This window comes from Amia ocellicauda, chromosome 15 (genome assembly GCF_036373705.1).
Source record: "Amia ocellicauda isolate fAmiCal2 chromosome 15, fAmiCal2.hap1, whole genome shotgun sequence".
Lineage (NCBI taxonomy): Eukaryota > Metazoa > Chordata > Actinopteri > Amiiformes > Amiidae > Amia > Amia ocellicauda.
In genome coordinates, this window is record NC_089864.1 from 607401 (window position 1) to 635059 (window position 27659).

The 27659-nt window shown below is 40.2% G+C and overlaps 2 protein-coding genes across 4 annotated transcripts in view; one reads left to right on the forward strand and one right to left on the reverse strand.

Moving 5' to 3' along the window:
- LOC136771789 (H-2 class II histocompatibility antigen, A-K alpha chain) overlaps window positions 1-8448 on the reverse strand; it is a 32933-nt gene extending 24485 nt beyond the window's left edge. For 2 of the 3 annotated variants that reach the window (XM_066724313.1, XM_066724312.1), the window contains exons 1-2: window positions 8302-8448; window positions 6387-6647 (exon numbers count right to left, since the gene is read on the reverse strand). In XM_066724313.1, coding sequence (XP_066580410.1) covers window positions 6387-6647; window positions 8302-8365 — 325 coding nt within the window. In that variant the 5' untranslated portion in view covers window positions 8366-8448. Of the gene's footprint in view, window positions 1-6386; window positions 6648-8297 lie in introns of all 3 variants that reach the window. The other variant, XM_066724314.1, reaches the window with a different exon arrangement.
- Window positions 8449-16983: 8535 nt separating this feature from the next.
- On the forward strand, window positions 16984-26260 carry LOC136771790 (H-2 class II histocompatibility antigen, A-Q alpha chain). The gene is made up of 4 exons (XM_066724315.1): window positions 16984-17264; window positions 19270-19524; window positions 21997-22278; window positions 24933-26260. The coding sequence occupies exons 1-4, from the start codon at window positions 17201-17203 to the stop codon at window positions 25055-25057; spliced, it is 726 nt and encodes a 241-aa protein (XP_066580412.1). The 5' UTR covers window positions 16984-17200; the 3' UTR covers window positions 25058-26260.
- The last annotated feature ends 1399 nt before the right edge of the window (window positions 26261-27659 follow it).

The window sequence follows — 27659 nt, forward strand, 5'->3', positions numbered from 1 at the left end:
CTTTAGATTGAGTGGCATCAATATATTTTATAGTTATTTAATTTATAATCTATATCTGTTCAATAAACACACTGTTGGGTACTCTTGAATGTTTATTAGCTAGAAGCCACGTTGCGTGCACTTGTACAAGTACTAGACTGTTAATTAAATATCTATAAACACACCATAAGTACACTACATGAACATGCAAAACCAATATAGATATTAAACATGTATGGCCTATTCATATACCATAATATTCCATACTTAATGCAGTACACTGTACTCACAAGAAAATTGAAAATATACTGAAACAGGAGACACTTCTTCACACAGAGAGGCGTCACAATCTGAACAAACTCCCCAGCGATGTGTCTGAAGAGACAATTTGGGAACATTCAAAACCAGACTGGATAGGATCCTTGATCACTTAGATATTAATGGACACCAAACGAGCACGATGGGGCGAATGGGCTCCTCTCAATTGTAAACTTTCTTATTTTCTTATGAAAAAATGTATCATAATACAACAATTAAGGAGTTAGAAAACATTTCAATTCAATTTAAAAAGAGGAATTTTCTTACCCACTCCATGGTTCAGAGTGCACAGACTCAGTGAAAGAGCTAGCAGTGGTCTGATTGGTAAATAACTAAACAGTGACCTCATTTTTGAAGAGTTTGGTGCTGCTGTCCTGTATGTGTCTTAAAACTTTTTTGAACTGAGGAGAAAAAGAGAAAACTGATATAAAGTTCCCCACTGAAAACATAGTTTTCAGGGTTGTCATCAGTTTCTAGGCAGAATCCTCATTTCACCCTGCAGTGTTCATCAAATTAGATGCAAAGTGCACACCAGAGATCAAAGAGAATTAATATTCCTTTTGGGACATAAGATAGTTTGGGAGCTGAATTATTCCAGCGCACTTAAGTACGCTATCTAACGTAAGACAGTTGTAACAGTTTTTTCTATGTATTCATCAATTAACAGATATGCACTGTATCAAATGTATTTCAATATCAAATTGTTCTTTATACGTAGATACTAACCATGTTTTCCCTTCCACAAAATAAGAGATTTATTGCTCATGAGAGACAGACATCTTTCTTAGAGGAATGAAATAAATATTAATTACATTTATATTTTTCTTGGCAGAGAATACTGTTGATTTTTATCTGGACTGCAATTACTGACAAAGGCACCCCTGAAGCTATCGGTTGTGTTTTAGCCTCAAAGCAATGGCAGCTCTGTAAACTCTGCCTAAATGAGCACCAGCCCTCGGAGCAGCTTTGAATCAGAAAGATCTTGCTTTTGCACAGAGATCAAAGAGTTCATATCGTCCAGTCACTGGTCCTCTCCCGCCTGGACTACTGCAACTCCCTCCTGGCCGGCCTGCCTGCATCCACTACCCGCCGCTCCAGCTCATCCAGAACTCTGCGGCTCGTCTGATTTCCCTTTGCTCCCTTTCCCGTAGCCCTTGACTGTGACCTTACATCTGGACAGCACTTATCTTTACTTTCCAGGATGTACACTCACCTAAAGGATTATTAGGAACACCATACTAATACTGTGTTTGACCCACTTTCGCCTTCAGAACTGCCTTAATTCTACGTGGCATTGATTCAACAAGGTGCTGAAAGCATTCTTTAGAAATGTTGGCCCATATTGATAGGATAGCATCTTGCAGTTGATGGAGATTTGTGGGATGCACATCCAGGGCACGAAGCTCCCATTCCACCACATCCCAAAGATGCTCTATTGGGTTGAGATCTGGTGACTGTGGGGGCCAGTTTAGTACAGTGAACTCATTGTCATGTTCAAGAAACCAATTTGAAATGATTCGACCTCTGTGACATGGTGCATTATCCTGCTGGAAGTAGCCATCAGAGGATGGGTACATGGTGGTCATAAAGGGATGGACATGGTCAGAAACAATGCTCAGGTAGGCCGTGGCATTTAAACGATGCCCAATTGGCACTAAGGGGCCTAAAGTGTGCCAAGAAAACATCCCCCACACCATTACACCACCACCACCAGCCTGCGCAGTGGTAACAAGGCATGATGGATCCATGTTCTCATTCTGTTTACGCCAAATTCTGACTCTACCATCTGAATGTCTCAACAGAAATCGAGACTCATCAGACCAGGCAACATTTTTCCAGTCTTCAACTGTCCAATTTTGGTGAGCTTGTGCAAATTGTAGCCTCTTTTTCCTATTTGTAGTGGAGATGAGTGGTACCCGGTGGGGTCTTCTGCTGTTGTAGCCCATCCGCCTCAAGGCTGTACGTGTTGTGGCTTCACAAATGCTTTGCTGCATACCTCGGTTGTAACGAGTGGTTATTTCAGTCAAAGTTGCTCTTCTATCAGCTTGAATCAGTCGGCCCATTCTCCTCTGACCTCTAGCATCAACAAGGCATTTTCGCCCACAGGACTGCCGCATACTGGATGTTTTTCCCTTTTCACACCATTCTTTGTAAACCCTAGAAATGGTTGTGCGTGAAAATCCCAGTAACTGAGCAGATGGTATTGCAATCTGAAATACCAGGCACGTTTTGGTAGAAGCAACACGCACCCGTAAAGAGCTCAACATATCGAGATGGATAACTGTTTACAGTGTACTAATACACAATGATTTTACATAATTGGATCTGAACTTCTCTGTGTTTGATATAATAGTATTGTCATGGTTCCCTAGCTTTGACCCTCTATCCCCACTAGAGGCTGCCATTTTTCCCCTGCCTTTCCCTTCTCTTCTCACTGCTTTCCTTTGTCACTCTTCTAATTAACATTCCTTAACTCCCGTGCCCTGCGGTCCTCCTTGAGAGAACGTGACAAGTATAGATTAATCACTAGGTTGTTCTGAACAAGACGAGCCTATTTGCAAAGAAATCCGATTGAAACTGAGTGATCTGTGATTGTCTGAATGAGACCCCTTCCCACCCCCGGGCTCTGAATGACGGCGGTGACACAGACACTGTAAATTGGATGTGTTTGAGAATGAAACGCCCTGGTAGCCAAGAGAATAAGCTTTCAGATGATGTGCGCATTGTAGGAATACTGTGTCACTTCTATGCACAGGAGCTGCGTGTAACACTGACAAATAATGCTTAAGAGGGTGTAGTAACATAGTATATAACTCTGAAATGTACATTATTGTTCAGTTTTTGGTAACCTAAACTTATTGTTTTACCTGTAGCATTTTTCTGCTTACCTTTGTACCATTTCAGGTTATTCACTGGACTTGAACTGCTTACATTTCAATATAAACTGGAAAAATGGGGGTGTTCTAAAACTTTTGTTATAATATTGTATACTTAATAGTACTAACTATCCCTTGTGCGTCCAAACAAGGAGTCAGACATGTGGTAGAGTGGGAAGAACTGCAAAAGGCAGGGAAAACGCAGGGGCTATTCAGAGCCCGATTATTTAAACTTAGGGGGAGGAAAGGCAGAAAATGAGGAAATAAACAGCATCAACACACAACCATACAGAGCGGGGTGAACAATTACAATGAACGCAACATTAATTTAAACTTGCACAGTCTTTAGGACCACCTCCAGCAGCCCTAGCGGAGATGGCCACATATTAATCATGAGGGGCGGTGCTGCCTTTCCATCTCCGTTACAATAGCAATCTGCTTTCCGAATGCTGAACTGTACACTGTTCAGGCTCTCACGTGTGGACGGCCCATTGGGGATGCACTAGGACTGGTCACTTTAACAAAAAGAACAAGTGCATCGTTATTACCCTGCCAACCCTGGATCCTCGCTGGAAACTCATTGAAATCATCAGAGGAGTATCTATAATGTATTCTTACAGGTTTTCGATATTATCTTCTGTGTTTAAACAGTAATAATTACCAATACAGATTTTAAGTTGTTGCTATATAGGCTTTGCTGATTACAGAATTGAACCTGTGGTATCATAAGTATTTTGGTAATTGAATGTAATTAAGGTAATAATTCTGTTTTTATTTTTTTGACAGAAGATGAAACACTATATTGCTTTCAAAGGAGTCATTAGTGATACATTTGAAATCTCAGCCAACCTTATTTTTCTTTTCTGTAACATAAGTAAGTGCTTTCATAAATAGACAAAGAACTTTAAAATAGAGCTTCAAAGTGTTTCATGTGTGTTTGTCTCAGAGGGGCATCTCACCTAGTCTGTAAGGTTTGGAGAGGGAGGGATTGCTGGTATACTGATCACCCTTTAGTTTATCCTACTGCTGTCATGTCAGGTAGTCATCGTTTGTATAAATCCTGACTCCAACCTTGCCAAATGTTTAAGTTTAAAAGAGCTGCTGTCCAGTTTATGCATGATAGGCATATACTTGGTGCACAGGAGTATACACTCACCTAAAGGATTATTAGGAACACCTGTTCAATTTCTCATTAATGCAATTATCTAACCAACCAATCACATGGCAGTTGCTTCAATGCATTTAGGGGTGTGGTCCTGGTCAAGACAATCTCCTGAACTCCAAACTGAATGTCTGAATGGGAAAGAAAGGTGATTTAAGCAATTTTGAGCGTGGCATGGTTGTTGGTGCCAGACGGGCCGGTCTGAGTATTTCACAATCTGCTCAGTTACTGGGATTTTCACGCACAACCATTTCTAGGGTTTACAAAGAATGGTGTGAAAAGGGAAAAACATCCAGTATGCGGCAGTCCTGTGGGCGAAAATGCCTTGTTGATGCTAGAGGTCAGAGGAGAATGGGCCGACTGATTCAAGCTGATAGAAGAACAACTTTGACTGAAATAACCACTCGTTACAACTGAGGTATGCAGCAAAGCATTTGTGAAGCCACAACACGTACAACCTTGAGGCGGATGGGCTACAACAGCAGAAGACCCAACCGGGTACCACTCATCTCCACTACAAATAGGAAAAAGAGGCTACAGTTTGCACAAGCTCACCAAAATTGGACAGTTGAAGACTGGAAAAATGTTGCCTGGTCTGATGAGTCTCGATTTCTGTTGAGACATTCAGATGGTAGAGTCAGAATTTGGCGTAAACAGAATGAGAACATGGATCCATCATGCCTTGTTACCACTGTGCAGGCTGGTGGTGGTGGTGTAATGGTGTGGGGGATGTTTTCTTGGCACACTTTAGGCCCCTTAGTGCCAATTGGGCATCGTTTAAATGCCACGGCCTACCTGAGCATTGTTTCTGACCATGTCCATCCCTTTATGACCACCATGTACCCATCCTCTGATGGCTACTTCCAGCAGGATAATGCACCATGTCACAAAGGTCGAATCATTTCAAATTGGTTTCTTGAACATGACAATGAGTTCACTGTACTAAACTGGCCCCCACAGTCACCAGATCTCAACCCAATAGAGCATCTTTGGGATGTGGTGGAACGGGAGCTTCGTGCCCTGGATGTGCATCCCACAAATCTCCATCAACTGCAAGATGCTATCCTATCAATATGGGCCAACATTTCTAAAGAATGCTTTCAGCACCTTGTTGAATCAATGCCACGTAGAATTAAGGCAGTTCTGAAGGCGAAAGGGGGTAAAACACAGTATTAGTATGGTGTTCCTAATAATCCTTTAGGTGAGTGTAGAGGAGAGTTGTGTTGGGGGTGGGGACCGAGATCCTTTTGCATGTCAGCTATCCAAGGTTAAATATTTGTAAAGAGAACCCCTACAAAAGCAGTACAGCTATCCACCCGCCACACATACACAGACAGACACTATCAACTGTTCAGATAATGCAGCGCTATGCAGGTTTGTTCTGGCCTGGTCATTACGCAAGCATGTGACATTGATAATTCAGCATGTCTTGGTTGAGACGATACCTGGACACAATCATTCCTGAGCTCCTCGTATGTGTGCCGAGGCCTGTACACCCTTCAGCATATCTTCACCTCTATCGGAGTTGCTGTTGCCGTATGCCATTCAGTGAAACAAAGACTGTTAGGAACTTGTTCTGGTGCAGCACACATACAACCATATTTAAAGACAGAGACGTCGCAGTATTGACTGTACGCTGGAATTATGCTGTTCTCTGGACTGCTGCTGTGCGTGTAGTTAATGCCGTCCTTATATAAGGCTTGTTTTGCACGTTGCATACCTATTTTATGCATTGGGCATACCTTGGAATATAGCAGGATCACACATATTGTCAGCCACTCCCCCTATATTGCACCATGCATACAATTAATTATTGAACGGGTCAGAAAGGATTGTGCCACTCAATAGATATTTTGAATAAGGTAATGTACATTTTTGCGTGATAGTCATTTGCGATGCGCATTCCCCTCTGTGCTGTGTGCAAACCTTATGAATATTAGGACTCACCAATGATAATAGAGAAATTATGGTTGGCACTGATTTCTGAAAAAAATATTTTGTGTGTCTGGGGGTTTAAAGTAAAAAAAACAAGAAAAAACAAGGGTTCTTACCTTTCTTCTCTTTTGGAGTTCCTTCTCCTTTTGCAAAGGCTACCACATTATGTTTGCAGGCCTCCCAGTTAACCTGTGTTTGTGCTACAAAACCAGCTGTCTCTGGTGGACCCCACTCCTCAGCGAACTCCGGGAGTCTCTGCACAACCTCCTTCTTGTCCAGATCCACGTACAACAGTTCATCTTGGTCCAGCTCCCACTCAAACTCAAACTGTGTCATGTTCGTCTCACAGGACATTAATTGCCGATAAGTGTGTTGTACTGTTAAGACAACAAGTACACATAAAAACAAATAGATCTTTGCTTTAAACAGTATTTTCAGGTAAAAATGATAGAGCAGATTTATTTTTTCTAATTGCAAAATATTTAATATTCACACTGACAATATGAACTTCACTTTTTTCTGAAGATTAATTACATTATTTAAAATTAAATGAGGACTCAGTCATGTTGTGACCATGAATATTCATGACGCCAAACACTAATCACAACCCTTCAGCAATAAAGCGTTCTTGTCAGGCCAGGAGAAAATATTGTTCATTGAAATAATAACGTATGTGTGAAGGAGGGTGTCTCTAATACAATCCAAGCGCATTGTCTTAGAACATGCTGTTGTTTAAGAGAAAGCTTGGAATATTAAATGAGGCAGGTTTCCCATTATATAGATAGAGGCAGAAAAGCGCAACTGGAACTCCTTGTAATCCCAGTTGACTATCTTGTTTAGATCTTTGGATCGTTAGGATGAATGTAGTTCTATGGGAGGAGCTGCACTGTTGATGTGCCAGTGTCACGTGAGTTGGGGAATTTAAACACATGACCCCCAGAAGACTGCAAAGCACAACTGATTTATAAAAATACTGGGAGCTCAGTGAAAAGCAAATGCTGTTAACCAGTCACCTGTTAAAGTTATCTTAAAAACCATAAAAGACCTCCATTAACACTAAAAGTAACCACGGTGACTATTATAACTATGTTGCTCTATTTTTGGTCAAAAGCTAAAAAGCTGTTTTACAACACAAGTACAACATAACTGATGTCATGACTAAACTGTAAATACAACTTTTTCAATTATGGTTCACAATTATATTTTGTAGTCTTTGTGTTTTAGTTTTAACGTGTGAATCACTCTTCGAGTCACTTTTTGTGAAGGGCGCTATACAAAATAAAAATTCATAGATTTTAGTAAACAGGACAATGTATATTATAATGTATATTTATTATTAATGGTCTGTGTCCAATGTCCAATCATAGTACATCTGTACTAAGATGTTTAAAGTTAATTTAACTACTTTAGCTACCATGTTTGTACTAGGATGTTTGCCTTTCCAGTAATATACACAAGGCTCAAGACATATTTCTTCAGTAATCCTAAATAAATTGTAATCTATTTTTAAGAAAACAAGACAGTCTTCACAGTTTATTGGCATTTTCTGTTCTTTTCAAACAACATTTCCCATTACATAGCAAATGCACATAGAAATTCAGCTATGAATATACTACTCCACAACTCTTTAACTTTAATAGAGTTTAAGAAATATATCATTAGGCATTAGATAAAAAATCCTCAAAACCTTCAATATCACAAAAAAGAAAGATACTACTTCAACAGTGTGTTGCAGTTGTCTTACTGAATACTAATTCTGTAGGATAAGTGAGTAAGATTAACAAGAAACTACAATTTATATATTATGCCAATGTGTGTTCCTGAAATCAGATAATTTATAATCTAACTCATATTGTGTGACTGTCCTGCGTGTTCCTTAAATCCGTACACAGCGCCCACACTGAATTAAATGTTACTTAAAGGAAGAGTTGTTTTATATGATACTGAAGTTATTCAATAAGGTGTTTTAATCAGTGGGGTAGAGAAACTGTTTTTGTATTTAACAACTGCAATAGAATAATTGTTACCTACTTTCCAGAGCCCAGGTGATGGGCAGCCCTGCAGACAGAGACACAAGGAGGACCAGTGCCTTCATGTTTCAGCCAGAAGCCCAGGTTCTGTCCATGGAGAGAGTGCTGTCTGTTTGTCTGCCTTCTGCAATAAACCCACACAGTTAATTCTCAGTGTGACATTAAAGCACTCCCAGCTCACTGCAGTTTATGAGTTTAAAGCAATTTGTGTTTCTCATTGGCCAATCACATCATTCACATACTGTTACATCTGTTGCCAGGCAGGATGAGGTTTTACACAATTTGTCATGACTGTGAAACACTTAGAAAGGAAACAGGTCTGGATTAATTTAAAGGGAAAGATAAAGATGAACAACATTATTAAAAACATAATCGTATGGTGGTTATCAACATCTGATATAGCCTGGACTCCATATTGTGCACTTTATTTCTACTCTCACATAAAACACACATAATGATATGGTGGTCCAGGATGAATCCTATAGCCTACAGTTCACCAGCTGCCCAGCAGTCACTGTGTAAATTATGGGCTGAGGGCTTTTAGTTTGAACAACACCTCTGTGTTTGTTGTGTTTGAGCCAATGCAAAAAACACTGATTCTACATTACAGGAAAAATTATTAAAAAAACATTATGTTTCTTGCTAACTATTATCCTGAGCCATGAATAAAATTGCTGAAGTGATATGTGAAGGTAAAGAAAGCTGCCACTGAATACATTCAAATACAAAATATTGTGAAGTGCCAAAAAGGGTGTATATACACTCACCTAAAGGATTAATAGGAACACCTGTTCAATTTCTCATTAATGCAATTATCTAACCAACCAATCACATGGCAATTGCTTCAATGCATTTAGGGGTGTGGTCCTGGTCAAGACAATCTCCTGAACTCCAAACTGAATGTCTGAATGGGAAAGAAAGGTGATTTAAGCAATTTTGAGCGTGGCATGGTTGTTGGTGCCAGACGGGCCGGTCTGAGTATTTCACAATCTGTTCAGTTACTGGGATTTTCACGCACAACCATTTCTAGGGTTTACAAAGAATGGTGTGAAAAGGGAAAAACATCCAGTATGCGGCAGTCCTGTGGGCGAAAATGCCTTGTTGATGCTAGAGGTCAGAGGAGAATGGGCCAACTGATTCAAGCTGATAGAAGAGCAACTTTGACTGAAATAACCACTCGTTACAACCGAGGTATGCAGCAAAGCATTTGTGAAGCCACAACACGTACAACCTTGAGGCGGATGGGCTACAACAGCAGAAGACCCCACCGGGTACCACTCATCTCCACTACAAATAGGAAAAAGAGGCTACAATTTGCACAAGCTCACCAAAATTGGACAGTTGAAGACTGGAAAAATGTTGCCTGGTCTGATGAGTCTCGATTTCTGTTGAGACATTCAGATGGTAGAGTCAGAATTTGGCGTAAACAGAATGAGAACATGGATCCATCATGCCTTGTTACCACTGTGCAGGCTGGTGGTGGTGGTGTAATGGTGTGGGGGATGTTTTCTTGGCACACTTTAGGCCCCTTAGTGCCAATTGGGCATCGTTTAAATGCCACGGCCTACCTGAGCATTGTTTCTGACCATGTCCATCCCTTTATGACCACCATGTACCCATCCTCTGATGGCTACTTCCAGCAGGATAATGCACCATGTCACAAAGGTCGAATCATTTCAAATTGGTTTCTTGAACATGACAATGAGTTCACTGTACTAAACTGGCCCCCACAGTCACCAGATCTCAACCCAATAGAGCATCTTTGGGATGTGGTGGAACGGGAGCTTCGTGCCCTGGATGTGCATCCCACAAATCTCCATCAACTGCAAGATGCTATCCTATCAATATGGGCCAACATTTCTAAAGAATGCTTTCAGCACCTTGTTGAATCAATACCACGTAGAATTAAGGCAATTCTGAAGGCGAAAGGGGGTCAAACACAGTATTAGTATGGTGTTCCTAATAATCCTTTAGGTGAGTGTATATATATATATACACTCACCTAAAGGATTATTAGGAACACCTGTTCAATTTCTCATTAATGCAATTATCTAACCAACCAATCACATGGCAGTTGCTTCAATGCATTTAGGGGTGTGGTCCTGGTCAAGACAATCTCCTGAACTCCAAACTGAATGTCTGAATGGGAAAGAAAGGTGATTTAAGCAATTTTGAGCGTGGCATGGTTGTTGCTTGCCAGACGGGCCGGTCTGAGTATTTCACAATCTGCTCAGTTACTGGGATTTTCACGCACAACCATTTCTAGGGTTTACAAAGAATGGTGTGAAAAGGGAAAAACATCCAGTATGCGGCAGTCCTGTGGGCGAAAATGCCTTGTTGATGCTAGAGGTCAGAGGAGAATGGGCCGACTGATTCAAGCTGATAGAAGAGCAACTTTGACTGAAATAACCACTCGTTACAACCGAGGTATGCAGCAAAGCATTTGTGAAGCCACAACACGTACAACCTTGAGGCGGATGGGATACAACAGAAGAAGACCCCACCGGGTACCACTCATCTCCACTACAAATAGGAAAAAGAGGCTACAATTTGCACAAGCTCACCAAAATTGGACAGTTGAAGACTGGAAAAATGTTGCCTGGTCTGATGAGTCTGGATTTCTGTTGAGACATTCAGATGGTAGAGTCAGAATTTGGCGTAAACAGAATGAGAACATGGATCCATCATGCCTTGTTACCACTGTGCAGGCTGGTGGTGGTGGTGTAATGGTGTGGGGGATGTTTTCTTGGCACACTTTAGGCCCCTTAGTGCCAATTGGGCATCGTTTAAATGCCACGGCCTACCTGAGCATTGTTTCTGACCATGTCCATCCCTTTATGACCACCATGTACCCATCCTCTGATGGCTACTTCCAGCAGGATAATGCACCATGTCACAAAGGTCGAATCATTTCAAATTGGTTTCTTGAACATGACAATGAGTTCACTGTACTAAACTGGCCCCCACAGTCACCAGATCTCAAGCCAATAGAGCATCTTTGGGATGTGGTGGAACGGGAGCTTCGTGCCCTGGATGTGCATCCCACAAATCTCCATCAACTGCAAGATGCTATCCTATCAATATGGGCCAACATTTCTAAAGAATGCTTTCAGCACCTTGTTGAATCAATGCCACGTAGAATTAAGGCAGTTCTGAAGGCGAAAGGGGGTCAAACACAGTATTAGTATGGTGTTCCTAATAATCCTTTAGGTGAGTGTATATATATATATATATATATATATATATATATACACACACAGACAGATGACAAATTAAAGGAAAACCCTGAATAAATGAGTGGAGGAACATAACAAATGCAGATGCCTCCACACAGGTGTACTGCATGATACAATTAAGCAATTAACATCCTATCATGCTCTGTGCATGAATACAAATGCTGAGCAGTCACTGTTGACCTCAATTTTGGATCAAGATGGCGAGAGGAAAGGATCTAAGTGACTGTGAAAGAGGGGGCGTTATTGGGGCACAAATGGCAGGAGTTTCAGTCACAGACGCTCAACTGGCTTGTGTTCTGGACAAGTGGGCGAGTGCATGTGTGGGACACCAAGACAACGGGACAGGCCTGACTGCTGGACCCCTACAGTGAGGGGGTCTGGAGGCTCTGTTACGCTGTGGGGGGCATTGTCCTGGCATGGTTTGGGTCCACTTGTCCCCTTAGAGGGAAGAGTCACTGCAAATCATGACACAGTGATCACCTTTATCCTATGGTGACACATTTCTGTCCTGATGGGAGTGGTCTCTTCCAGGATGACAATGCCCCACCCACAGGACACGAGGGTCACTGAATGGTGTGATGAGTATGAAAATGATGTGATTGATATGCTATGGCCTTCGCAGTCACCAGATCTCAACCCAATTGAACACCTGTGGGAGATTGTGGACCAACGTGTTAGACAGCGCTCTCCACCACCATCATCAAAACCCCAAATGAGGGAATATAATTTGGAAGAATGGTGTTCATCCCCCCAAGTAGAGTCAGAGACTCGTAGAATCTGTGCCAAGAGCATTGAAGCTGTTCTGGGGCTCGTGGTGCCCAACACCTTACTGAGACACTTTAAGTTGGGTTTTCCTTTAATTTGTCACCCGTCTGTATCTCTCTTAGCCTTATATATCCTTGTGCCACCTATGGGTGGTAGAACGGCACTACAATCTCTGCTCTTAATTCAATTTCTGAAATGGACAGGTAGTCCTCGAATAACACCGTTTATTCTTTACTACCCATTTTTCCAATAACGTGCACCATATTCGCAATAATAAAATTTGTACATGATTCCCAGTAACACAGTCATATATTCGGGAGCACGGAACAATACATGCTCCAAAACTGACATATTATTTTACCAAGGAATATCTTCCAGAAGCAACTTCAGGATATTTTGAAATCTCTTTATATTACATTATAAAGTGAAACACAGTCATCATAGCTCCTGCGAACTGTGGTTCTAAAGACAGTATGGCTAAAAGCAGGAAAAGCAGGAAATCTATTCCTTTGGGTGTCAAATTAGACTGATACCTCAATTTGGATGTGAGAGAAATGTGGTTGTGCAGAGAGCGCTGGGTCTCAATGTTGTCGAAGCCCACCCTTATTCTGTACAGGTTCCTGGGTGAGAGATAATAGTACACTGTATAAGATGGAGAAATAAATTTGATGGGAAAGTCCTTTGATATATTCTCATTAAACTCTCTTTTAAGAAACCAAGACAGCCTTCACAGTTTATTGGCATTTTCTGTTCTTTTCAAACAACATTTCCCATTACATAGCAAATGCACATAGAAATTCAGCTATGAATATCCTACTCCACAACTCTTTAACTTTAATAGAGTTGAAGAAATATATCATTAGGCATTAGATAAAAAATCCTCAAAACCTTCAATATCACAAAAAAGAAAGATACTACTTCAACAGTGTGTTGAATATAATCTCATTAAAATGTTTTAGAAACAGTTTTCCTTTCTTAGTACAATTGAAAGGAGATGAACAAGGTTGTCCATTCACCTCAAATAAAAAGCAGCATTTAAAATAATCGTATACACATTGATTCTGACATATAAAACATAAATTTGAGTTGTTCTTTTAAAATACTTACCATTTTGTATTTCAGGTGTGACATTTTTGTTGAAGATAAAAATAAAGAAATGTATTGATTCTGGAATGACATTTCCCATTACAAATCTACAAACCTCCGGCAAACACATGAACTTTCAGGTGCTTTGAGAGTCAAGTCTTTTAGCACTTTAGCATGTTTCTGACTCTTAGTTGTATTCTCTCTATTTCTGTTGTGAATGTGACATTGTACTGTTGTGGCAAACCCACGACCCTCCACTCCAGAGCCTTAACCACTACACACACTACTGCCCGGTAATGTGTCTTTATCATGGAAGAGAATGGAGCTGAATTCCATGCGGACAAAGGATACCATTGTTTCAGTGAAAGTCTAGACTTCCTCGATTCATAAAGCAAGCTGTAAACATGTGCTCAGAATCTTGTTTCAGTCCATTAAATATTGTTGTACTTACAAGTACTGAATTGTAATAATTGTATTATTGTCAAAGATGTTTTGTATTATTATCTGGAGTGAAAAAAAAAATCCATGTTTAATGCTTACAATTTTGCTTATATTCTCTTGATATTTTCATTTCTGTAAAACGTAACAAACTCATAGCAAATGCGTTTTGTACTCAAGTTTTGTAATATTGCAATTTTGTCAATCCTTGTCTGTGAAGTCACAAATAAACTTTTAAATCAATCTGACGTGTTCAACATAATTAAGTTCTATGAAACCAATAGAACCAAGGAAATGCAATAAATCCAAATAACAAAGGAAATGTAATAAACCTTAAGACATTAATAACATGATGGAACTGATTAACTGATTTATTTGTTTCACAAATGTCCAGAAAGTATTGGAATGCTTTTTTTTTTTTTGGGGACCATGCATTAAACTACATTGGGCTTGTGAGACTGATCTTGAAAGTACTATTGTTTTCAGGACCCCGATCTGTTAAACTGCTGACTATTATAGCACAGATTGGAAAAATAACAGCACAACCACATATAGAGTATATACACTCACCTAAAGGATTATTAGGAACACCATACTAATACTGTGTTTGACCCACTTTCGCCTTCAGAACTGCCTTAATTCTACGTGGCATTGATTCAACAAGGTGCTGAAAGCATTCTTTAGAAATGTTGGCCCATATTGATAGGATAGCATCTTGCAGTTGATGGAGATTTGTGGGATGCACATCCAGGGCACGAAGCTCCCGTTCCACCACATCCCAAAGATGCTCTATTGGCTTGAGATCTGGTGACTGTGGGGGCCAGTTTAGTACAGTGAACTCATTGTCATGTTCAAGAAACCAATTTGAAATGATTCGACCTTTGTGACATGGTGCATTATCCTGCTGGAAGTAGCCATCAGAGGATGGGTACATGGTGGTCATAAAGGGATGGACATGGTCAGAAACAATGCTCAGGTAGGCCGTGGCATTTAAACGATGCCCAATTGGCACTAAGGGGCCTAAAGTGTGCCAAGAAAACATCCCCCACACCATTACACCACCACCACCAGCCTGCACAGTGGTAACAAGGCATGATGGATCCATGTTCTCATTCTGTTTACGCCAAATTCTGACTCGACCATCTGAATGTCTCAACAGAAATCGAGACTCATCAGACCAGGCAACATTTTTCCAGTCTTCAACTGTCCAATTTTGGTGAGCTTGTGCAAATTGTAGCCTCTTTTTCCTATTTGTAGTGGAGATGAGTGGTACCCGGTGGGGTCTTCTGCTGTTGTACCCATCCGCCTCAAGGTTGTACGTGTTGTGGCTTCACAAATGCTTTGCTGCATACCTCGGTTGTAACGAGTGGTTATTTCAGTCAAAGTTGCTCTTCTATCAGCTTGAATCAGTCGGCCCATTCTCCTCTGACCTCTAGCATCAACAAGGCATTTTCGCCCACAGGACTGCCGCATACTGGATGTTTTTCCCTTTTCACACCATTCTTTGTAAACCCTAGAAATGGTTGTGCGTGAAAATCCCAGTAACTGAGCAGATTGTGAAATACTCAGACCGGCCCGTCTGGCACCAACAACCATGCCACGCTCAAAATTGCTTAAATCACCTTTCTTTCCCATTCAGACATTCAGTTTGGAGTTCAGGAGATTGTCTTGACCAGGACCACACCCCTAAATGCATTGAAGCAACTGCCATGTGATTGGTTGATTAGATAATTGCATGAATGAGAAATTGAACAGGTGTTCCTAATAATCCTTTAGGTGAGTGTATATTGTATACCCTGGCCGGTATTCAAATTAGTGGTATCAGACATTTAATCAGATCACCTATATTAATGATCTGGACTCTGGGATAGTTAGCACACTTGTCAAATTTGCAGATGATACTAAAATAGGTGGCTCAGCAGATACAATCTCGGCAGCTCAGGCAATTCAAAGGGACTTAGACAATATTCAGTTGTGGGCGACACCTGGCAAATGAAATTCAATGTGGACAAGTGCAAGGTAACAAAAATGTCCACTATAATTACACTATGGGAGGAACAGAACTAGATGAAGTAACGCATGAGAAAGACCTAGGAGTCTATGTGGACTCCTCACTTTCTCCATCCAAGCAATGTGAGGAAGCAATAAAAAAGACAAACACAATGCTAGGGTATATTGTCAAAAGTGTCGAATTGAGAACAAGGGCAATGATGTTCAGACTGTACAATGCACTAGTTAGAGCTCATCTGGATACTGTGGACAGTTCTGGGCTCCACACTTCAAGAAAGATATCGCTGCTCTAGAGGCAGTTCAGAGGAGAGCAACCAGACTTATTCCAGGTCTGAAGGGAAAGTCCTACTGAGAGACTGAGGACCTGAACCTTTTCACCCTGGAACAGAGGAGACTACGTGGGGACTTGATCCAAGTCTTCAAAATCATAACAGGCATTGTAGAGCCATTATTAATGTTTTATATAAACTGTGTTATGTTTTATATTGATAATATTATGCAGACTGAGCAAAGTAGATTGAACAAGCTAGCAACAGGCAGTTGTTTAAGGGCATATCCTCTGGACATTCTCCTTTCCAGGATCCTAAGGATCCTTGGATCACTTAGTTATTAATGGACACCAAACGAGCACGATGGGGCGAATGGCCTCCTTTCGATAGGAAACTTTATGTTCTTAAATGTACAAAAACTTCTAAACTCCATAATCATCTTCTGTTTGAAGTTACAGTATGGACTATATAATTGTGGATGTATACCTAATAAAACAAAAATTAATGCTTAATAATTATTAAAAATAAACTTTCAAATGTGTTTTAATCATTTTAATTATTGTTCATCCCCAAAGTGTTATAAGAGGTATAAACCACTCCAGGCTGTGTGGTTTTGGGGATATGAACCAGCCCTCTTTGCTTCTACTCAGGCCTCTTCACCACACCAGACAACAATGCTGTACTTACACCTGGATCACAGAGCTCGGGCTGAAAACGAAACCCCCGCAGCAGTATTGTGCTCCTTCCTCACACCCATAACTCAGCTCCTAGTGACTGCCATGTCAGCGCCAGAGGAGTGCTGTGATTGGCTGCTGTGAAGAGAGAGATGACTGAAACAGCAGGAGGCTCAACTCTTCCATCCCTTCAGTGCACCCCAGGGAGAGAGGCAGGGCAGTGTGAGTCTGCTGTGCTTACACTACACTCTCACACACGCACCAGCCCAGTCCAGAACTGGACTACAGAAACCACACCAGGATACAGGTTACAGTTACTTTAACCCCTTACAGCTAGGCTGCAGTTCTGTACCCTGGACTGATTCATTGCTGGGAGATTTTGATTTTGTTCCTTATTATAAACTAAATTCTGGGATTACAGAATGAGGAGCTGTCTCCACGTCACAGTTCTGTTGGGAGCGCTCTGTGTTCTCACACAGGCACAGGGTAAGTCCAGATATTATTGTTATTGTTACTATTATTATTACTTCTACTACTACTACTACTACTACTACTACTACTACTACTACTACTACTATTATTATTATTATTATTATTATTATTATTATTATTATTATTACTGTTATTAGTAGTTTGTATTTACAGTGAGGGAAAAAAGTATTTGATCCCCTGCTGATTTTGTACGTTTGCCCACTGACAAAGAAATGATCAGACTATAATTTTAATGGTTGGTGTATTTTAACAGTGAGAGACAGAATAACAACAAAAAAATCCAGAAAAACACATTTCAAAAAAGTTATACATTGATTTGCATGTTAATGAGGGAAATAAGTATTTGATCCCCTATCAATCAGCAAGATTTCTGGATCCCAGGTGTCTTTTATACAGGTAACGAGCTGAGATTAGGAGCACTCTCTTAAATCTAATCTCACCTCGTTACTTGTATAAAAGACATCTGTCCACAGAAGCAATCAATCAATCAGATTCCAAACTCTCCACCATGGCCAAGACCAAAGAGCTGTCCAAGGATGTCAGGGACAAGATTGTAGACCTACACAAGGCTGGAATGGGCTACAAGACCATCGCCAAGCAGCTTGGTGAGAAGGTGACAACAGTTGGTGCGATTATTCGCAAATGGAAGAAACACAAAATAACTATCAGTCTCCCTCGGTCTGGGGCTCCATGCAAGATCTCACCTCGTGGAGTTTCAATGATCATGAGAACGGTGAGGAATCAGCCCAGAACTAAACAGGAGGATCTTGTTAATGATCTCAAGGCAGCTGGGACCATAGTCACCAAGAAAACAATTGGTAACACACTATGCCGTGAAGGACTGAAATCCTGCAGCGCCCGCAAGGTCCCCCTGCTCAAGAAAGCACATGTACAGGCCCGTCTGAAGTTTGCCAATGAACACCTGAATGATTCAGAGGAGAACTGGGTGAAAGTGTTGTGGTCAGATGAGACCAAAATAGAGCTCTTTGGCATCAACTCAACTCGCCGTGTTTGGAGGAGGAGGAATGACCCCAAGAACACCATCCCCACCGTCAAACATGGAGGTGCAAACATTATGCTTTGGGGGTGTTTTTCTGCTAAGGGGACAGGACAACTGCACCGCATCAAAGGGACGATGGACGGGGCCATGTACCGTCAAATCTTGGGTGAGAACCTCCTTCCCTCAGCCAGGGCATTGAAAATGGGTCGTGGATGGGTATTCCAGCATGACAATGACCCAAAACACACAGCCAAGGCAACAAAGGAGTGGCTCAAGAAGAAGCACATTAAGGTCCTGGAGTGGCCTAGCCAGTCTCCAGACCTTAATCCCATAGAAAATCTGTGGAGGGAGCTGAAGGTTCGAGTTGCCAAACGTCAGCCTCGAAACCTTAATGACTTGGAGAGGATCTGCAAAGAGGAGTGGGACAAAATCCCTCCTGAGATGTGTGCAAACCTGGTGGCCAACTACAAGAAACGTCTGACCTCTGTGATTGCCAACAAGGGTTTTGCCACCAAGTACTAAGTCGAAGGGGTCAAATACTTATTTCCCTCATTAACATGCAAATCAATTTATAACTTTTTTGAAATGCGTTTTTCTGGATTTTTTTGTTGTTATTCTGTCTCTCACTGTTAAAATACACCTACCATTAAAATTATAGGCTGATCATTTCTTTGTCAGTGGGCAAACGTACAACATCAGCAGGGGGTCAAATACTTTTTTCCCTCACTGTAACATGAACATTAGCAATGAAGTAACTGCCATCTACTACAAACTACATATTTTAATCACTATTTAATGTGTCAGAAGTTTTGTATTCTTGGTGAATGTCATTAATGCCTTGTGTTGTGTCTTGTGAGCAGGCATTGGGGGGTAACAATGGACTGCCACTAAATATGAATTAATAGAATTGATCAAATAACATTGTTTCAGATTAAGGTTTTGATAACAACTGTAATAAATATAATGGTAAATACAATTATATTTTCCCTCCCTCCACAGAGATTCACTTAAACAGAGTGCTAATATTTGTCCAGTCTAACGTGACGGAGGGAGAGGTGGAGATGGAGTGGGACAGAGACGAGCTGTTCTATGTTGACTTTGACAAGCAGCAGGTGGTGCAGAGGCTCCCGGAGTTTGACACACAATGGCACATGGTGCCAAGCTATCCAGCACAAGAAACACAGGAGGTAGATACCATGAAGTATAATCTGAAAGCCCATGCTAAAGGAGAAGGTTTTCCAATGGAAGTGATAGGTAAGCACCACTCTACCTGCCAGATATTAACCTTTACATACAATGGAGATGAATCTACAATATAATGCTAAAACCTAAATGTCTTCCAGTACAGCACAGTAACAACACTACTGTAATATGAGTTTGATGTGTTTACGTGTTTTATTATGTAGATTAATGTTAAAAGTTATTTGTAAAATTAAAGGACAACATGCATAAATAGTAGATTCAACACTTTGCATTACCATGATCTTGTTTGTCAAATTCTCTCCAAAACAGTAACATTTGTGTAAACTCTGTGTTCCTCCACCTATACTGACCTTGATACTGCTACTGACCCTAAAGGGATTGCTCACATTGTAGTCTGGATACGCAAATTGTCCCCAAGTGCTGTGCCTGTTCTAGTGCATATATAATATATAAAGTTTAAAAAAACATTGAAAATAATAGGAAAATGCAAAATCAAGCTTCCTAAAAGGAAATAATCAAATCTTTAAAAGATGGTGATGATATATCAATCAAAAAAGAGATATGATTATCAGAAGAGTGGAAGAATTCTACAGAAACGTATATAATAGCGATGACCGCAGTTAAGAAGAAGTTAAATATTGATGTGATTCCAGAAGAAGTTGGCTATGGCATAAAGAAGATGATGGAATCACAGTGGAGATCCTAGTTGCAAAACTTTTCACGAAGTGTCACAGAATTAAACAAATGCCAGATATATGGAAAAAGCAACTGTCATCCTCCTTCACAAGAAAGGAGACAAATAAGATCTATTATTCTACCTCTCATCTTATACAATCAGTGGTGTAGTCTAGTATGAAGTTGTGGGCATTTATTATTATTATTATTATTATTATTATTATTATTATTATTATTATTATTATTTTTATTTATTTTTTCTTGGCAGACGCTCTTATCCAGGGCGACTTACAACATAAGTGCAAAAATAGAGAGAAGTACAAGGCATCAATCATTACAAATTCAACTTAGCTAAAACATAGCAATTCAAAATTATACATTTTACAAATTCCAATTCCAATTTACACAAGTACAGTAAGAGACTTCCTACATCCTGGACGGTGAGTCTCTTACTGTACTTGTTTACATTTACCAAACCCCTCTCCTCCCCGAGCCGCCCCCAGCCACGCCCCCTTCCGCAAATGCATGTGGGTGCACATGCATATATACCAGTGCTCATCGTGTATATGAAAACATTACAAAGTTACCTAACCCCTCCAAAAAAATCAGTAAAGTGTTAAGTGCTCTTTTGGGTGTGGAGGTGCGACTGAGGTGCGCTGTTAGAATCCCGAGCTGCGAAATTCCACCCACAGGCTACACACACATTTCCAAAATTTCCTTTTATTTTTAGGCATACTGCAAAATTAAGGTGTAGATACTCTGTGGATTCAGACAGAGATTATTAAATGGAATTCAAGAAATTTCAATTACATAAACAACACTGTCGGCTACTTGTTTCTGTTTTTAACGATTTGGCATGAAACAAGTACATAATTTGAGTGATTTTTTAATTAACTTACAAAAGAACATTGTATAGTGCATTTTCATAAACTATGCATTAAATAATAGGTGAATCACATTCAATCATATTTATTCCAGTACATTTTTTTAACAAAATCCTTCAAGGACTTTAGGGACCTTGTATGAACTCGGGTCTGTGAACAATTGATATGAAGAATCAAGTGCTCTATTTCAGACCTTACAGGGCGTTTATTAAAACCCTTAAAGAGAGCTTGCTGTTAGCTTCAGGTTGCACATGCACAGATTCACACAACGATGACTAGCTAGACTGAAGGCTACACTGGACAAGAAGCCAGCATTGGTAGCTGCACTTTTGGCGCCTGGAACCTGAGCTGAATGTTTTGTCATCTGACATATCGCCCCCTCCCATTCAGCTTGATTAGTTATAATTCCACACGTACTTGTCTTATTTCTTTAACACAGATATACGACTACACCACTGTATACAATGTATTTACAAAGATATTAACACATCGCCTTCAAGGCACCCTGGACTTCACCCAACCAAGGGAACAAGCAGGATTCAGTATATACTGATATATAAACTCAGTCATCAGAGCTCTAAGAAAACAACACAGTGAGGAAACCTATATAACTCTTATTAAATAGAACTACAACAATTCTACATCAACAATCTGACTCCACCAGGGCTCTAAATTAACAGAGAAAATGGATGACCCATGAATTATCAGTAGTGCTCTTCTGTTTGTAAACAAGAATAATAGAACTGTAATCTGAATACGTACCGGTTTGTATGTTTCTATTTAATTCAAAAGACCCCATTTTAGTTAAGTTTATTTGCAATTAAAACCACTAACTATATGAACATTACAGACACTGAAAGACCATAAAGAGCCACACACTGTTATAGGCTGAATCCCCATGGTGTTCCCATTGGTGAGGTCAGGCTAGGTATCTGAGTTGTTCTGTTTTAACACTGTCCTCCAGACCCCCCAGTGGCTCGACTGTACCCTGAGGATGATGTGGAGGCGGGGGTCCCCAACACGCTCATCTGCTTCATCACTGACTTCCACCCCCCCGCCATCAGAGTGTCCTGGAGCAGGAACAATGAGCCGCTGACAGAGGGCGTCAGTGAGACCCAGTACTACTCTAACAGCGACTACAGCTTCCGGCTCTTCTCCTACCTGAGCTTCACCCCCCAGCCGGGGGATGTGTACTCCTGCACTGTGGAGCACATCGGCCTGCAGGAGCCCCTCACCCGACTGTGGGGTGAGAGAGCAGGGACAGAGGGGCTAAAAGTCTTTACTCGTGTTGGAGTGATCTGGATTAAAGCCAGTGACCAGTCAACATTCTCCTTTAAACTATTAATTATTGTTTTATAATAATAATAATAATAATAATAATAATAATAATAATAATAATAATAATAATAATAATAATAATAATAGTATGAAAACTAAGAATCTTATACATTCGAAATTATACATACATTTTTAAATATGTATATATTATATATATTTTGAAACCACACTTAGAGAGCCAATCATGATGCATTGCATTCGTACTCAGTAGAGGAATTGGATTGCTTTTACAGCAGGCAAGTAGTTGGTTACCACACAGCTGCACGAATTTCACAGTTGAAATGATGGGGTGCCAAATGTAAAACAACACACACTTTTATCGCGTGTCTTTATTCACAGATTTAACTTTAAAATCATGCCTTTCCCCCCACATTTATACATATTTTAAAATTTGAATACTTGAATACATTTTGAAAAATAAATATTTATGATTTGACTGAATATTTTGTTAAATCCTGAAAACAGCCTTTGCAAACTAAACATTTAACTTCAAAATATATAGCTTTTAAATAAATGTTTAGTTTCAATCTAAATGTTAAATTTAAATCTACATGTTTAAACTAATTCTAAATATTAAATCTAAATGTTATATCTATATGTTCAATCTAAATGTTAACTCTGGAGTTTGCAAAATAATTATATAGCTAATGTCACAGAGTGGAAGTTACTCCACTTGGATGTAAAACACAGATCACACTGGACAGTTGTACAATTACATTTATTACAAAGATCTCTATAAAATATAAAATCAGGCAGACTTCCTCTTAAGTTAAAAAATAAAAATTAAGTTCTTGCTGGGACATTGGTTTCTTCAGGCAGCACCAGGAGCTGGAATGGGGCAGACAATAGTCCACGTGTCCTAATACAAAGTAAAAAGAGGGGCGGGGACAAACAAGTCCTGCTTCTGCTCTGGTCCGGGGTTAGTAATCCAAGGAAACCACAATGTCCATGTACAGTCCAAGCAAACAAAAATGGCCAAATTAAAATGTGATAAAAAGCTTTTGTTAAAAAAAGTGAATAAAAACCCAATGGCTTTACTTTATTAACAATCCATTTGTGGCTAAAAATACTGATACAATTCCTCATTAAATCTTCCTTTCTAGTCCACAAAATGGATCCACAAAGGCAAAGTAAAATTATTAAAAAATCCCCCCCCCCCCAAAAAAAAAAAGGATCTCTAAAATGATTAAAATACAAAACTACTTAAAACGAGGGATGTAAGTGGAAGCATAAAAGTATCAAAGTAGCAATATCCACAGGTTCTGTTAGTTCTTATCCAGCAAGACACTACTGTCGTTCTAAAAACCTGTACTGTCCTTTCCCTGGATACTCTCGTTTGCTGGTGTTCCTCATTGTCAATTATTGGCTCTCATATAACCTGGCGAATAAGGGGGTACTCTGATGAATGCGTGATTAGCCATGTGCATATTTAAATCAATCAATCGTAAATAAAACTGGTGCATATCTGTGAAGTGAGGGCGGAAAATCAAAGTTAAGAAATTTAATTTTAATAAGAATAAATGTGATAATATAAGAAAGATTTAAAGTGAATAAGTGAAAAAAACAATACACAGCAAAGAAAATACAAAAATAGGCTAACACGCATTATTGTCCTGCAGGTGAGACTAACAATGCAAATACAGTCCCACCCCTCTGGTGACGTCAGTCTTATTGCAGCAGGTGTAGTGTATTGAGAGTACAATTTTTTTTTTCTGAAAAAGTAAAAAGATGTTGAAAAATATTTAATTCAAATCTTATGATGTTTTTTAAATTAAACTTTGTCTGGATCTCATATTTAAATTGTTATTTAAAGTGTTTCCCACAATGCGAGTATCCCATGATGCATCTGGTTACATACATGAACTGAGCCAGATTGTCTGTGAGTTTATACTTCACACCCATTGGGTGCTGCTCCGCTGGCCACTCACTCATATAAAACCCTGCCCGGACCCTGCTGCCGCACTCACAGTTCAATTAATGTTTTTATTCAGTGGGAGCCTGTCTCCACTGAGGTGATCAGATTTTAATGGGGGCCAGTTTCCACTCAGTGGATCAGTTATTACTGGGGGCCAGTCTCCAGTCAGTTGATCAGGTTTTACTGGGGGCCAGTGTCCCCTCAGTGGATCAGTTCATACTGGGGGCCAGTTTCCACTCAGTGGATCAGTTTTTACTGGGAGCCAGTGTCCACAGCAGGACTATTTGATTGTTAGCTATATATTTATTTTGCAAACTCCATGCCAGTTAACATTTGAATTTAGATTTAACATTTAGATTTACATTTAGATTTAATATAAACATTTCTTTAAAAGCTATATATATATTTTGGTGACACAGAAATGTTTGATTTAAGTTAAATATTTATTTCATTTTAAATGTTATATTTGCAAAGCCCATATTTAGGATTTAGCTCAATCTAAATCTGTTAAAGACACATGTGAAATTAGAAATTGTACACAGTTTTACATATGGCGCCCCATAGGAAATGTTCTTAAATTGCATTTGAAATACATAGTATTTTTACAGTTTATAGTTGTGTCACTGATTTCCTGTGTCTCTCCTCAGAGCCCGAGCTCCAGATGGACTCGGAGGCGAGGGAGACGGCGGTGTGTGCAGTGGGTCTGACCCTGGGGCTGCTGGGAGTGGTGTCTGGGACCATCTTCCTCATCAAGGGCAACAACTGCAACTGAGAGCGGAACAGTGCAAGGACACACACACACACACCTCCGACAGGCAGAAATCCACTGCTCAGAAAATCATGTCTAGCAAAATGTTAATTATATTTGATATATTTTTTGTCATCTTGCCAAAATGTTATTTCATGCACCTGGGAAACATTCCAGCACCTACCTTTGTATTATCTTATCTATTTGTTTTATTTTGTCAATGTACTAATTGTAACTGTGGTGAATTATCCCATTTTAGAATGAAGTCTGATTAGCTGCATTTGACTTGTAATCTAAAACTTCATGCTCTGGTGCTCCTGATTCCCCTGCTCTGTACACTCATCCACACTGTGATTCATTTGGTTTAATGTATATTGTTCATTAAACTAGTTTACCAATGAGATCTTCTAAGTTTCCTGACCATTCAGCAGAATGGTTCCCATCTCCAGGCATGAAGGTTTACAGTCCAGCAGGTTATTTTCAGGTCTTTAAATTAGCAGCACTTTTAGAGTGAGGTAAAGGCTTCACATAGACATACCAAATTAGACAAAGTTCACATGGGCAACAATAACCTGCTGGACTGTGGACCCTGAGGACTGTAGCAACCTCTGCCCATGAGCACTAGGATGCTGTTAATCTTAGGAGAGTTGTAACAGATTTTCTCAGTTGATTACACACTGTGACTGAAAAAGACACAAAGATCAAAAATTGAACTGTCACCGCCTACTGGCATTTAGGGGCGACACGCTATGCGACCATGCCACCTCCTTTGTTAAATGAGAGCGAACCTCGTTCACTCACACCAATTCTCTCCCTGGGCAGGCTCGACTGGACACCAGAACACCACCACACAGACACATTTTCAACAATAGTGATTTATTTTTAAATAGCTAGGACAGGGCACAAAGACTGTACCAGCAAGAAACACAATAAGTGAGGAATTGGGGAACTAAATGTATAAAACCTAAATCTAAAACTGCCTTTAATACACTGGACAATAAAACTAATAAAACCCCAACCCAAAATAACACAAGAAATTAGGAAGTATACATACAGTGAAAAAAAATATATTTGATCCCCTGCTGATTTTGTAAGTTAGCCCACTGAAAAAGAAATTCTCAGGGAGTACATTCTTTTACTGCTGTTTTAAGGAGAAGAATATGGTTGTCCAAAGTATGTATTTACTATGTTTGTGGTATTTAAATTAAAAAGTGTATTTGATTTTCATACCAGTCCTGAATGTTTTTTTATGGCAACCAAAACTGCAAGTTTTTACCGTAAATATTACAATTCACTTTTAATTACAGTGAGGGAAAAAAGTATTTGAACCCCTGCTGATTTTGTACGTTTGCCCACTGACAAAGAAATGATCAGTCTATAATTTTAATGGTAGGTGTATTTTAACAGTGAGAATCGGAATAACAACAAAAAAATCCAGAAAAACACATTTCAAAAAAGTTATACATTGATTTGCATGTTAATGAGGGAAATAAGTATTTGATCCCCTATCAATCAGCAAGATTTCTGGCTCCCAGGTGTCTTTTATACAGGTAACGAGCTGAGATTAGGAGCACTGTCTTAAATCTAATCTCAGCTCGTTACTTGTATAAAAGACACCTGTTCACAGAAGCAATCAATCAGTCAGATTCCAAACTCTCCACCATGGCCAAGACCAAAGAGCTGTCCAAGGATGTCAGGGACAAGATTGTAGACCTACACAAGGCTGGAATGGGCTATAAGACCATCGCCAAGCAGCTTGGTGAGAAGGTGACAACAGTTGGTGCGATTATTCGCAAATGGAAGAAACACAAAATAACTGTCAGTCTCCCTCGGTCTGGGGCTCCATGCAAGATCTCACCTCGTGGAGTTTCAATGATCATGAGAACGGTGAGGAATCAGCCCAGAACTAAACGGGAGGATCTTGTTAATGATCTCAAGGCAGCTGGGACCATAGTCACCAAGAAAACAATTGGTAACACACTACGCCGTGAAGGACTGAAATCCTGCAGCGCCCGAAAGGTCCCCCTGCTCAGGAAAGCACATGTACAGGCCCGTCTGAAGTTTGCCAATGAACATCTGAATGATTCAGAGGAGAACTGGGTGAAAGTGTTGTGGTCAGATGAGACCAAAATCAAGCTCTTTGGCATCAAATCAACTCGCCGTGTTTGGAGGAGGAGGAATGACCCCAAGAACACCATCCCCACCGTCAAACATGGAGGTGGAAACATTATGCTTTGGGGGTGTTTTTCTGCTAAGGGGACAGGACAACTGCACCGCATCAAAGGGACAATGGATGGGGCCATGTACCATCACATCTTGGGTGAGAACCTCCTTCCCTCGTGTCGTGGATGGCTATTCCAGCATGACAATGACCCAAAACACACAGCCAAGGCAACAAAGGAGTGGCTCAAGAAGAAGCACATTAAGGTCCTGGAGTGGCCTATCCAGTCTCCAGACCTTAATCCCATAGAAAATCTGTGGAGGGAGCTGAAGGTTCGAGTTGCCAAACGTCAGCCTCGAAACCTTAATGACTTGGAGAGGATCTGCAAAGAGGAGTGGGACAAAATCCCTCCTGAGATGTGTGCAAACCTGGTGGCCAACTACAAGAAATGTCTGACCTCTGTGA

What these genes read in the sequence shown, in the direction of transcription:
- LOC136771790 (XM_066724315.1), top strand. Translation starts at nt 17,201, where the DNA reads ATGAGGAGCTGTCTCCACGTCACAGTTCTGTTGGGAGCGCTCTGTGTT. An exon ending in TGTTCTCACACAGGCACAGG is followed by an intron (nt 17,265 to 19,269) that starts GTAAGTCCAGAT and finishes CTCCCTCCACAG; the next exon opens with AGATTCACTTAAACAGAGTG. An exon ending in GCCCCTCACCCGACTGTGGG is followed by an intron (nt 22,279 to 24,932) that starts GTGAGAGAGCAG and finishes GTCTCTCCTCAG; the next exon opens with AGCCCGAGCTCCAGATGGAC.